The sequence below is a fragment of the Trachinotus anak genome, unplaced genomic scaffold (assembly GCF_046630095.1).
Source record: "Trachinotus anak isolate AG129_WGS33_773 ecotype Australia unplaced genomic scaffold, CSIRO_AGI_Tana_v1 ptg000003l, whole genome shotgun sequence".
Taxonomy (NCBI): domain Eukaryota; kingdom Metazoa; phylum Chordata; class Actinopteri; order Carangiformes; family Carangidae; genus Trachinotus; species Trachinotus anak.
In genome coordinates this window covers 9,029,142-9,042,757 of record NW_027273854.1, presented here as the reverse complement: position 1 = coordinate 9,042,757, position 13,616 = coordinate 9,029,142, and the positions used below count along the sequence as shown (strand labels likewise).

At 42.1% G+C, this 13,616-nt stretch overlaps 1 protein-coding gene across 1 annotated transcript; it reads left to right on the top strand.

Annotated features, from left to right (window-relative positions):
* Positions 1 to 87: 87 nt before the first annotated feature.
* gmip (GEM interacting protein) lies at positions 88 to 13,296 on the top strand. The gene is made up of 21 exons (XM_071472358.1): positions 88 to 334; positions 1,809 to 1,899; positions 2,497 to 2,593; positions 2,801 to 2,864; positions 5,031 to 5,156; positions 6,111 to 6,175; positions 6,315 to 6,422; positions 6,539 to 6,619; positions 6,853 to 7,014; positions 7,211 to 7,348; positions 7,796 to 7,986; positions 8,125 to 8,216; positions 8,315 to 8,377; positions 8,506 to 8,595; positions 8,707 to 8,849; positions 8,990 to 9,166; positions 9,262 to 9,399; positions 9,514 to 9,713; positions 9,856 to 10,180; positions 10,706 to 10,808; positions 11,868 to 13,296. The coding sequence occupies exons 1-21, from the start codon at positions 289 to 291 to the stop codon at positions 12,503 to 12,505; spliced, it is 3,138 nt and encodes a 1,045-aa protein (XP_071328459.1). The 5' UTR covers positions 88 to 288; the 3' UTR covers positions 12,506 to 13,296.
* The last annotated feature ends 320 nt before the right edge of the window (positions 13,297 to 13,616 follow it).

Here is a 13,616-nt window from a genome sequence, read left to right as displayed (position 1 = left end):
GTGTAGGTGGGGCCTGCAGTGACAGAGAGATACACTTCCTCTTCCTGTGATGGTGAAAATGTTGGCCAACCTCCACTCTAACAGAGGAAGATCATTTTGCGAGCCCAAAACGGCAGCGAGCTCAGAGCTGCATGCTAGTCCTTTACCATAAGTGTGTCAGTGCATGCACACGCTGCAGTGGAGATTTCCTGCCGCCTCAACTGTACTGTTTCTTATTGTGTAGTGTGGTGTGACCTTAAGGGTAGATGATGTGTGAGTGATGTTGGTAGGGTCTTGCTTAGTGCAGAAATGGAAGAAGATCAAGTTCCAAGCCAGGGTCCCTCTGAAGCCACAGGTGAGCACAAAGAATGTGGTGTTTTGAGGTAATTTTTGAGGAAGTGTTGTCTCTCACTTCATTTACGCAATCTGTTGCCCATCATGCCTTTATGCACTGAAATAATGTTGGTCGGTTTGTTTTCAAAACCCTTTGAGACAATGCCATTGAGATATACATATCCTCACATGTTAAGATTATTTTTACACGGATGAATAGTCTCTTGATGTGTGCTGATCACTGTAGTGCCATTATAACATGGGTATTGCATGTCGGCGCATGCAATGTATTGTATTCACAATGTGCCCGGATATTCTTTGTTAATGTGTCTTACAGGAGGTTTGTGGTGCTGTTCGCATCCTCATAGTCAAATGAGGACCGGTGAACTTCCTGAACTCTTATTTCTTATTTGTGGTTTTATTTAACAGGATATGCATGTCTTTAATCTTTGCGTAAAGCAAAAAATAGAATATTAACTTAAGATATCACTGAGATTGGTGTGATGGAAATTTTTGCATTATGCTTGTAAGTTCCTATGCGGGAAGATGCCACAATGTGATTTGAATTCATGAATGTAAAATTGTTTGCAGTCATTAAAAATACTGCAGTTATAAAACAAACAAAAACAGTCAAGGGCTTGTCTCTGATTATGTGTAATTTGGGAAAACTTTGTGTTCTAGTATTGCAAACATCTTACTTGACTTCTCATTGTTGCACTGAAACACTGCTGGTGTGAAAAACAAGGACTTTATGTTCATTATGGGACGTGACACGAATTGCAAGCAGGATGTGGTTAACCAAAATGGAGACATCTCTAAGAGATTGCTTTTTCTCTCTTTTTTTTTTTTTTTTTGCATCTGTTGTAAATCACCAGGTTTTAACCTTTTGGTATGCCCCAAGGTGAAAAACCAGTTAAATAGTTTACGTAGAGTAGGTTAAGGTTGTTTTTTTTTATCAAAGTGCACCACATTGTTCCTCATTATAGTTTAGTTCACAGTCAGTGAAAGAACTTTTTTTCTCAGAAATTTAAAGGAAATGCTGTTAGGTATGACTTCAGGGCAAAAACTTTAGTCTGATGTTTCTCTCTTTCAGTGCATTAGTAGGCATTTTTGTTGAGCAGCTAAGAAGTAGTGCCGTGGAAAATACTGTAAGCTTCAATAGTCACATCACCAACATGTGATGACTAAAAAGCAGGTCAGAGGTGCATGGCTTATTCGCCATTCCAACCTTTTTTCTTTGTTTTGTGGCTTTATAAAATGAAAGGAAACCATATTTGGAGATTGTATAAAGTGATCTGCAATCGGCTCGAATATGGAGAGCATAATCCTCCTGCACGTTTCTTCACAACATCTCTTGGCCTTAAATATTTATACACTTAGTGTCAGCATGTCTGTGTGGTCTGTGTTTGGTGGCGAGCATCACATTTCATGATCTCAAATCTACAATCACCATTTTATTATTTTATGTATCTTAGCTTTCCCATTTCTCCTTTCAGATGTGAAGAAGGTGCATACTAAATCTGAAACAAAGCGATACAGTGAGATCTTCAGAGATTTTGATAATCTTGATTTATCTTTAATCTCTTCGTAAGTATTATACACTTACATAATAGGACTACCACGTGTTTGTCTTGTCTCCTGCACCACTTTGCTTGTTCATTTTGATCTGAATACTGTAGCGGAAAAACACAGTGGTTAGTAAGGTGTCACTCAAATATGGTGTAAGCTTTTCAGGTCATAGGAAACCATACAGGATGAAAGTGTTCCGACATATGTGTCAACTCAAAGGCATAATCCATCTTCTGAACCCAGCTAGCTATGCTTGATCTCTCAATACAGATTATTTCAATGAAAAAAAAAAAGTTTAATCAGTGTCCTTTTCAGCACTGTTGTGTCACTGGGAACTGCTCACTTTGTGTGATTGTGGGAATATTGCAAAGTAGAGGTGCAGTAAAGTAAACTGGCAAACCCATATCAACAAATGTACTAGACCCTAAAACATACTTAAGGAATTTCTGAGTGAAACTGATCAGCCCAACAACAAGTGCAGATAGTGTGTTACTTACATCTGTCTGGCACATGGAAACACATCTGCAGGTAAATGGAGTGTTTGTATTGTTTTTACTGTTGTATTGCCGTTTGACTGAGTATGTTTCTCTCCCAATGCATTCTTCCTGTGCTCAGTGCAGGGGAGGATCTGCTGGCCGACATTGACACGCAGTCCATCGCAGAGTCCATCCCTGCAGAAAGTGGAGAACTCCTCGACCAACACAATGTGTCTGTAAGGGATCGATACCTCCTTTTTAAAATCAGCAGAAGAAATACTTATGTTGTTGTTGTTGCTGATGTCACTTTATCTCAGGTTATATTGCTGAAATCACTCATATCCCACAGACACTAGAAACAGTGTTGACATTTGGCGCGTTTTGAGAGGATCAGTGATGCTTTTTACACTAACCGTCTGTTTTGTTTTGTTTTTTTCCAATAGAGTGAAGATGCATTTGGTCCACATATACACTCTGAAGTCATTGAAGCAGATGGAAACTCATCAGGTATGATTTGTGTGTATAAGAAGGGGGTGTGTAGGTGCAGGCAGGCTCTACTGTGTGTGTCAGTATAGGTCCAGTTGAGTTGAGTTAGACTTGTTGTAGGGGTTTAATCACCTGCTTACATTAACATACTGTAGACCATGCTGTGAGTGACATCTGACATCCCAGCAGATCCTTTGCGATGATGTGCAGGAGCTGGTGTCAGTCTGTGACACTTAATAGAATATCTTCTCAATCTCAACTTGTTTTCTTACAATTAGCAGTGAGTTGTAATTGCTCTGCTGTAATAAGATTAGGATAAAGGGACAGGATTAAAGCAGGAGACAGCTGCTCTCAGTTTTTTTTTTTTTTTTTAACCTTAGACACAAGGGGCAGACAGAGGGGTCTGATGAAAGAGTGGGTGTCTTTATTACACAAGCTAAGGCAATAAATGTAGAGGAGATGGAGAAAAAGATTAGTTTCACCCATAGGACTCCAACCTCCAACAGGTCCCAGCACACAGAGATTGGGAATTACTGGGAGAGATTTTAAGACGACAGTGGAATTAAAAGAGTAGAAACAGCTAGCTAGCTAATTGCTGAGTGATTCTTGCAGCACAGAAACCTTTTTCATGTCAGACTGCAAATGGGTCTTTGGCTGCAAGTGATCACTAAAGCTATATATATAATTTATTGTAATTCTACTCTATACTCTGCAAAGAGACAAGATTTTTTTTTTCCTGTATGTGTACATTTCATGTTATTCAACTGATTGAAAATTGGTAGGACGTGCTCCTTGGCATTCTGGTTTCATGTGCTCTCATTGATTGGGGTTGGATGCCAACCCCCTTACCCCGCTGCTCGGTCACGCACCAGGAGGTAAACCTCACTCGATGCTCTTCTAAAGCCTGTCACTCCGCAATCTGGACCTGACTGGGATAATCCCCAATCCAAGTGCTGGAAGCCATAGCCATGCGGCAGCACAAATTCTGCTTGGAGGCTGACAGCTAAAAATGCTCAGAGGTCTCCCTAAAGCAGCATAGAGAGGAAAGGCTAAGCAATGTCAACCTTGGCACGCAGTTTGGCCACAAATCCATCATTCTTCTGGAATTGCCTGTTTTTTCTTGTGGATTTTGTTTGAAGACGGAGAAGAAAATATCACCCTGTTTGGATTTTTATACCACTCTAACTGGATTTGGCATCAATGTAAAACGAACAGCCCAAAATAAAATCTGCATGTCTGAATGAGGAACTTGAGAGAGAAGTCAAGTGAAAAACGTAGCTGAATCCTTGGAACTGCACTGTGGTCCGTCAGAAGAAGTGAAAGTTCTTGAAGTGCATCTGTGCACTAACCTTTGGCGACAGAAGAAAATCAAGATGTGTTTAAATAGATTTTAACTGGCATTTATTTGCAAAAGCTGGAAGCAGAATGCAGCGATAAAGAGGAATAGAGAAAGTGGTGTGGGGTGTGTTTGAGAGAACACATGATTGTCACTCAAACATCATCCGCCCTGTGTTGGTGTGAGTCACAGAGGAAGAACCAGAGTGGTTGTCATATCAACACCCTGTGTGCCTGACCTCAGCTGTGACATTGTGGTCTCTGATACTGCACACTGGCACTGAGTGGTGTTTGTTACCCGGCTTGTCTCTTTGTAGATGACTAGAAGTGAACAGGTGTGAGAGGGAGGGGCCAGGGACAGAGAGGAAGAGGGGTCAGGAGGGAAGTTATTTAGCTAAAGCTGTTTGTCTTTGGTTGAAACCCTCCTATATCAGATCACATCCCCATTTGTGTCAACTGCCAGACTGATAATAGGGGACTTTTGCCAACCACCAACAGTGGTGTTTTTACATGCAAGAAATAGGTACATGGTGCTGAAACCAACTGGAAACCACAGGACCTTTATTCTGAGGAGCAGCTATGATGTGCCATATGCAGTCATTATATCCTGTTTTGGGTTTGTGTAAACCTTTTTTTTTAAGTGACTTTTGATTATATTTATCTTGCCTGAAAAAGTCCAGGAGCTTGTGGTTGTCACTCTACAGTAGATAGATGCTTCTTTGAGGCTGAGGGCTGTTTGAGTCCTCAAGGAGCGAACGAGCTGTGGAGAATAGTCCAGTCGACACTGTGTGATCCCTGGTTACAGCTCCAAGTGTGTGGAGCCTGTAGTGATGCTGATGTACTCCCTCTCAGCCCAGGAAGCAGACCTGGCCCTCTGTCGCTGCGAGGATGGGGTGGAGACGGCGCTGCAGTATGCCAAGATGTGGTGCCGCTATGCCAAAGACCTACTTGCCTGGATGGAGAAGAGAATCAGCTTGGGTAAGTGCACATGCAGCTGAGTAAAGTAAATATAGCACAGTATGCAGATTACTGTCATACCATGTCTGTGGCCTTCAATAAAGATACAATGGTTCGGGCCTGATTTAGGTCTATCTGTATTATTTCACCCCAGTGAGCCACACACACACACACACACACACAAAGAGAGAGAGAGAGAGAAAGAGAGAGAGAGAGAGAGAGACAGAGAGAAAGAGAGAGAGAGAGAGAGAGAGAGAGAGAAAGGATTAAAGGGCAGATTAGCTGGCTAGAGGAGGATAATAAAGGAGATGGGGTGCTTTTGGAGTGTATAGACAGTGATTACCATGGTATCAGCCTGCATTGGTGCCCAGTGTCCAGACTGGGATTCCAAGCACGCAAGTCTGTAGGCAGTAATCAAAATATAGAGGAGAGTAAAGAGCAGTGTTAAACAACTGCAACGGCTGAGCAATGCTGGGTGGAGCCCAGTCCAAAATTAGTGCAGATTACACATAGTAGAGCAACAATGTGAGATACCTAATAGCAACATTACAGTGTCTATGATTAAAAAGAGAAGTGAGGCGCAGCTAGACGATCCACAGATCATTTCCCAGTTTCACACATAAACGTTGAAAACAAATGGGTCTGAGTGCTTTTCCTGTTGTAGTTCTTGCTAATACCAACAGCTAACACAACATGCAGATCAAAGATCAGATCCACCCTCGAGTCCTGCTTGACCTCCAGGAGGTTTGATGAGCTTTTCAGTAAATGTCAGGGTTTTCTGAAGGGGAGCAGATGTTGGGTGATATCACCAAGTTGATCAAAAATGGAGCTCCAAGCATCGTACTGAGGCTACATACTAATAGCAATAATCAATATTGTGGTTTCAGTCAGTCTACAATCCAATTGTGTTTGTCTTGTCTTGATGTACAGGAATTTAAGCTGAAGAAAAACTCAATAAGGCTTTTTTGTTGACAGAACAAGAATTTTCAAAAAATGTAATGAAGACAGCTGAAGGAGCAAAAGCCAACGTGGCACAGCAGGTACAGCTTTGTTTGTTGGATGTGTACCAAAGAGGATGTTGTCGTATTTGTAACATATTAAACATGTTTGTAACATTTTTTTTTCTCTCTCAGCTGTATTTACTATTTTAGCTGTCTAAAGTTGTTCTTCCCTGTGTAGGAAATGATGCCTCTACAGTACATCTACACCATGGCACTAGAGCAGGACATCAAGAACAGTGTGTCCTCCAGGAAGACTTCTGAACTTCTGCACAACCGCTGTTACCAAGTATAGAAATCTATACACACGTACAAAAAGTTTGAGGTTTAGAAAATCTTCCCTGTTATTTAGAGGCAGGTGTGTTGCTAGGACTTTGTCTTTAATCTGGTATCTCTGTCCCAAAGGCCTTGGCTGCCAAGAGGAATGAGATTGACAAGTGGCGCCGAGAGTTTAAGGAGCAATGGGCAAGAGAACAAAGGAAGATGGTAAGTGAATTCAGAATCCAGTTTGTGACTCAAGTTGAGCTCAGTTTATTGCACTGTCAAAACTAATTTTCTCAATTTTAAGACATTCCAACTGACTGGACGTCTGAACAAGGATCTACAGCAAAACACCAGCCTTTGTACTGTTATGACTTTGTTGATACCTATAAAATTAGACTATACATGGTGCACACAGTGAAATTAATCTTTATTTTTTTCCTTCTGTGCGTTTTCAGAACGAAGCAGTGACAGCTTTTAAAAAGGCTCGGAACCAGTACTTCCAACGCTGTGATGAGCTGGAAAAGGCGAAAGCTGTCTCTGCTAAAGCTGTGGACGACACGGCAGGAATGAAAACACTGGATAAGAGGAGGAAGTCTAAGGATGATGCCCAGTCTAAGGTGGATGTCCTGTTAATGCACTCCATAACTTTAACACTTAAAGATGCAGTTCTACTACAGTACAGTAGAGAAAAAATATTGTACATTAAAGATTTGTTTATAATGTGTTTATGATGATTCACAACACAATTTAAGAAAAGTAATACATATTTGGGATTGTATAGCAGCTCTCTGGTCTTCTCTCTGTCTCCTCCAGGTGATGGAGGCGGAGCTTCTGTACAAACAGTGTGTGTTTGATGCCAAGGAACACCAAGATAACTTAGTGAAGGTCAAAGAAAGAATTATTTCTCACACTCGCAAGCTCATCTGTCAGGGAGACACTGTGCTCAAGGAGGTTGGTATGAAATCAAGTAAACTAAACATTTGTCTTCCTGCCACCATTCTTCTAAACAGGTCGTTCAGTGCAGCAGCCATTTATTTGATTTGACTTGGGAAACTATACAAACATTTATAGCAACATCGACCAAGCATACATTGAGTTCTAGTCAGCTACCCTCTGTTTGAGAAGAGAAGTTACAATGCCTAAACCACTGGTATATAAGAGGACACATTCATGCATAAATGTGATTGGAAGATAGTGAACCATGTCTTCATCTCCACTTCTGCACAAATAAATGTCTTTGCTTGAACATAATGATCTAATGAAGCAGTTCTTTATGGTTTGCAACTTTGCTTATGTAATGCATTAAAAGAAATGATTTACTTTTGTAAACCTTCACCACATCTGCCATGTTTCACCGCTTTAAAAACAGCAAAATCACATCATGTCTCCTCTCATCAGGCCACAGTCAACATGTTTTACTACCAGCGGCAGCAGACAGAGCCTGTTCCGCTCGGCTACCACAACCTGGAGGTAACATGCAGGTCCCTGGAACCTGGCGAGCCCTATTTGCGCTACATCCTCAGCAAGCACCACCCCAAGCAACCCCTCGAAGCCTTCACCTTTCAGGAGTATGTTCCTCAGGGCAAAGGGTACATCACATTTTTTCCCCTGTTCTTGTTTGCTTGTTTTATTTTTGAGTCAATGCAAATTGGGTAAAAGCAGAAAAAAAATTGTTTGATACATTTTATGTACTGCTCACATTTTACATCATCCTTTTTATTCTAAAGGAACAAACGAAAACCCAGCAATACTCTGAGCTCTGTGCAGGACTCTTCACCTATGACAGATGACAGCCCTTACAGAAGACTCAGCGATGGCCGTAAGGACTCCTCATGTTTGCATATATGATTCTATTAACAGACAAATTCTCCACCCAAATTTAATTTGTGTTTTCCTATCTGTTTTGGTCTATTTTAGGGAAAATAGGATACAATGATTATGAGAATATTGGAGGGAGTTTTGAATCTCTGTCCAGCCCTGGTAATAGCACAAAGCCTTCATTTGTTCTCATAACTTTTCTTTCACATGCAAATGTAAACCTTGCAAAGATGAACATGTTTAATTCTCCTTCTACTGTGTCTCTGCTTCACAAACATGCAAAATTGAAGTCAACATTAATAGGAGGCTGCCTAAAACCGCATCCACTTTGACAGTGTCATCAGATGACCTGGACGAGCGGGATATGACGCCAGAACCAGGTTAGTTATCGGTTTTTGTGCCTCTATAAACAGAATACTTCTCAGGAGTTCCTAACCTACCCCAGCTTGGGAATTCAACTGCATGATTCAGTCCTCTCCCTCTCCTTACAGAGTACACTGATGGTCAGCCGGTCAAAGTGCGCACGCTTTCACGAGCTGCACTTACACACCGACTCAGGAAGATGAAGAGCAAGATGGCCAAATGCAAGCAGTGTGACAACTACATTGTTGTCAGCGGGGTCGAATGTGAGGAGGTATGAGGCCAGACGGTTGAGAGAGACAGAATCAGGGCATTTTGGGAAGAATAGCAGCTTGGACTAACATGCACACAGTGTGAACGGTTTGGGTGAGGTTGTTAATGTAACGTTTCCTGTCCTCTTCGCTGCACCTTCAGTGTGGGGTAGCTTTGCACAGGAAGTGCATGGAGGTGTGTCAACTAGAGTGTGAGCACAGGAAGGGGACTGTGTTCGGGGTTGACCTCTCTCTGCTGTCGCGTGACAGTCCAGATGAGGTTCCCTTTGTGGTCCTGCGCTGCACATCTGAGATTGAGAGTCGCGCCCTCTCAATCCAGGTATTGTTCGACCTTTCCACAGTGACCAAAATGTAGAGGTCGTCAAGCGTTAGCAGTGGTTTTATAAGCGTTTTCTACTTTTGTTTTCCTCTGAGGGGGTGTATCGTGTGAGCGGCTCCAAGCCTCGCATCCAGAAGCTCTGTCAGGCCTTTGAGATGCAAAAGGAGCAGGTGGACCTCTCTGAACTCTCACCACACGACATCACCTCAATCCTTAAGCACTTCTTCAAGGAGGTACAGGAGTCAATGCCATGTAAATTTCAATGAATTAAACAGCCTGATCATATGTGGAGTTCATGTTATGATTTCTCTCTGAAGTCACCGAGTAATTTCACTGTACTCTTCCAGCTCCCAGAGCCCTTACTAACCTTTGAGCTGTACAATGACTTCATGTTTGTGGGAAAGACCATTCAGCTGCTGAGCGAAAGGGAGCTGACACCAGACACTAATGAGATAATGGACATCATTCACAAACTCCAAAAGCTACTACAGAAACTTCCTTCGTATTGCTACAGCACTTTGCAGCATGTGATGTCTCACCTGCAAAAGTAAGCATGCAGCTGGCTCATAAACCTTTCAGTTACGCAGATTACACTTACTCAATCCACCATAGCATGAATTCCCCATTTGTCTTAAATATCAAACCTTCCCTGAGCTTTCCTTGTATTTGTCTGCTCTTTGTCTTCACAGAGTTTCAGAAAACCACGAGAACAAGATGTCCCCTAGCAATTTGGGTATAGTGTTTGGGCCAACACTGCTGCGCCCTATTGTGCCTACGGACATGTCAATGATTGCCCTGTTGGAGACCAGTTACCAGGCTGTACTTGTTGAGTTCCTCATCACACACCATGACACAGTTTTTGGCCTTCAGCAAAGACCCAGTACGCCCCCTCCCCCAGTCCCCACTGCACCTCTTCCAGAAACCCCTCCCAGAGCTTCCGGTCCCTTGGATGGTGATGTTTACGCAAGGCCAGAGCATGAAAACTCCTCCAGAGAGCGGCCACGCTCACTAGAAGTAAGTGCTGAGTTAAGGACTTTGTATAGTATCCTTCATTTGACTGCTACTTGAGTTTAAAATGGATCAGTAGCAGAGAGAGTTCACGCTTGAGCTACTTTTCCTGATGAATTTACCTGTTGTTTTAAGAGCCTCAGCACCTGGCATCTTAACCTCAGGTTGTCCTGTCAGGATTAAGACGCTGGACAGCTGCTGTGTTTCCACTGCTCTGCCTGCATGGACTCCGGCCTGCATGGCCTTCTTTCAAGCTTTACTATGTGGGCATTTCACTACTGCTGCTTATAAACAAAAAAACATGTTCACACTGGTTGTACCAGATGGCTCAGAGACACAAAAGTAAAATATCCTGTCCTGCCGGGGGGTTGAAAAAGCAGTTGATTCTTAGAACTACATAATCTGACAGTCAGAAATGTCATAAATAAGGTTTACATTTGTAAGTGATATGAAATGGCCAGACCCCCTATTCATGGCATTTTCCCACATGTGGTCTGTAAATCCACCACTCAATCTGTGTCGTTCCAACAGAGTCGAACAATCAAGAGAGATTCAAGCGAGGGTTATATATCTGACAAGTCTTCATCCAATGAGGCAGTGGACCAGCTGAGCCCTGAAGCCAGTGAAAGAGCAGGTAGGAGGGATGTAGTGATAGAGCAGTTACTCCTAACCAGAACAGATAAGATATTATACATATATAATATATAAATATATATTATATAATATATTTAAAATGATTATAATATTTAATGCTTGGTTTTGATGTCTTAGGTTGTTTATATATGTTAGAATTTGTGGTTGTAGACATAGTGAGTTATAGATTGTTGTTTTGATTTGATATCTTGAGGAGGAGTTTTAATGAATCCTGTTTGTGAAGGTATTACTCTCGTAAGTTGTTTACTGTATTTCTCACAGACTGGTGGTTTGCTCTAGTTTACAGTTACTTGGTATCTTCCTGGGCACCAGATACTGTGGGTGCAGGGTGTTCAAGGTTCTGGTGCAGTTCCTATTTTTTCTGTCACTTTACTTTATGTTTCCTCGAGTTATTTTTAGAAATAAGACTTCCTTCCACTTTTTTCGCTGATGCCATTGAGTTGCATTCATCTGTAAAACAGTATGAGTCAGGTTGTTTAGCTGTTGTTTGGGGCTGTGTTAAAGGACTTAGGCAACTGATTTTGATTGCTTTTAACTGTAAGGTTGATTATATGATAATTTCACTTTTGTTAGAGATCGTGATGTTACTTTTGAGTCTTTCTAAGTACATTTCTATTCTATCTCATTTCAAAATTTCTATTAAAAACAGGTCTGAGGCTTTCATCTCTCCTTCGCTTGCTTTACTCTTGCTGTAGTTCTGAGCTGTTCTCTTCTTTGCGGCTAAAACAGCATGCATCTTCAAGGCTTCAAAACACAACTAAACGCATGAATATATCAACCTCAAATGTGGAATAATAGAATTAGTTGTAAACCTCTGTTAATGACTTTCAAATCAGTGCAGTCTGCTCTGTAGACCCTCTAGAAAAACTCTGTGTAAATGTTTAAATGTAAGTTTTCAATCAAGGTACTGCTAACTTTTGTTGAGTTTAGGTTCTGTGTTTGCCTAAACTACCTGAAAACAATTTCAGCGGAAATTGAAATCAGTAGCATTTCCACTACTTTTATGAATTACCCCCTTGTTGTCCCTCTTCTGCCCCAGTCCTGGCTATAAGAGGGGTATCGACTGGTCATCAGGATGAGCCAGTGGGAGAACCAGACTCTGATTTGGGGACCCAACCACACTATCGCTTCACCAGACAACCTGTGAAGTATCACCGGCATCATAACCCAGGAGCCCGGCTCTGCAACCCAGGTCGTACAGCCAGACAGCCTGCGGCCCCAGTGAGGGGCAGTCCAGGGAGTGCTGACAGCAGCCGCAGCTCCTCTCCAGAGCCTGGGACACAGAGACTTTCCCAAAACTTAGACATCCACTGTGAGAACACTCACCAGCCACCCCACTCCACCATTGCTGCAGAGACTAAAGTGGCTGCACCACTTAGCCCTCGCGAGGTTGCGCAGTACATGTTGGGACTGAACTCAACACTGACGTCACCCGCAACTGTGACATCATCTGGTACAACACCAGAGTCCTCTCAGGGGGAGGCAGCTGGGTGTCAAGCCGATTTGAACACAAATATGTCCAATAACAGACAGAGTGCTGGACAGAGTCGGGCGCTGTGTCACTCACCAAAGACACTTCCTGTTGACCACAACCTGACTGCACCAGCCCAGAAGATCCTGTCCGGTCTGAAGCTGAGACGCAGCTACTCAGGGAAAGACGAGCAGCTCTTTGTCTGAGAAGGGAGAGAACTCTCCAGACGGTCGACTGGAATACAGTCACAAGCACACTGGAGATCCTTAATATCACAGTTATTGTGTAATGACCGTTACCACTGTCAACATTCATGTAGTTATCAAGAATAAAATGCTCCCATATTTTACACACAGCGATCTCCCCCTCAACACAAAATTTCAAAAAGTTACCTAGATGACAGTTCGGTTAGTTTCAAACTCACATTTGAGTCTCTCTTTAAGGAAACCCAGTTGAAAAGTTCAGGTCTGATGCTTACCAGGATGCCACAACCTTATTTACCACTAATCCTCTTTAAGATTTTGATCAGGTGTCCATCCAGGTGTCTAATGCGCACAAGGACAGGAGAGGTTCATGTATTTATCAGTTTTTAATGTTTCTAGTGCATTTGAATGTAGCAAGCAGGTGGTTTGCAACCGCAGGTTAAAAGAAGCAAACTAGCACATATGTGTCCAGTTCTTCTAAATTTTGTCCCAAACAAACTATACTGAAAATACAAATACAAATGCCATCAAGTGTCCATGTTTTGTATTTTTAAAACGAGTTTGTTGTCTGTTTGCACTTTTTTTTTTTTTTTTTTTTTTAAAGGCTCCAGGGGGGAAATTTAGTGGTACATATAGAAATATGTGCTGTCATTGGTGCCATGGTTATCTCAACAGTTTCAGTTTCATGCACCTTTCCTGTTTTGACACAAGGGGGCGGTGTTCTCCCAGTGTGGGTGGAGAACATGCCAGACACAATAGTAGCAGGGCAATAAACCATTTACTTGTAATCACAAGCACGGTGTTCTGAGATGTCACTTTTCTTATCACATCAGCCGTCCTACATCAGCCTTCTCATCCCCGGACCTGTTTCCGTATCATGATGGTATAAAGTGAGTGCACATTTTTTTTCTATGTCCAAATGGAATAATGGTTGACTGTAACCGCTTTCATCTTCATTTGCCTTTGTTCTTTTGATAATATTTCACTAACATCAGGCAGTTAGAACACATAGTGAAATGTTAGGGCCATGGGAGATTGTTTTCCACGTAGAAGTGGAGTCATCTCCCTTTGAAACAAAAAGCCCTTTAAAGTCTTCCTCTAACCTTGAACACAA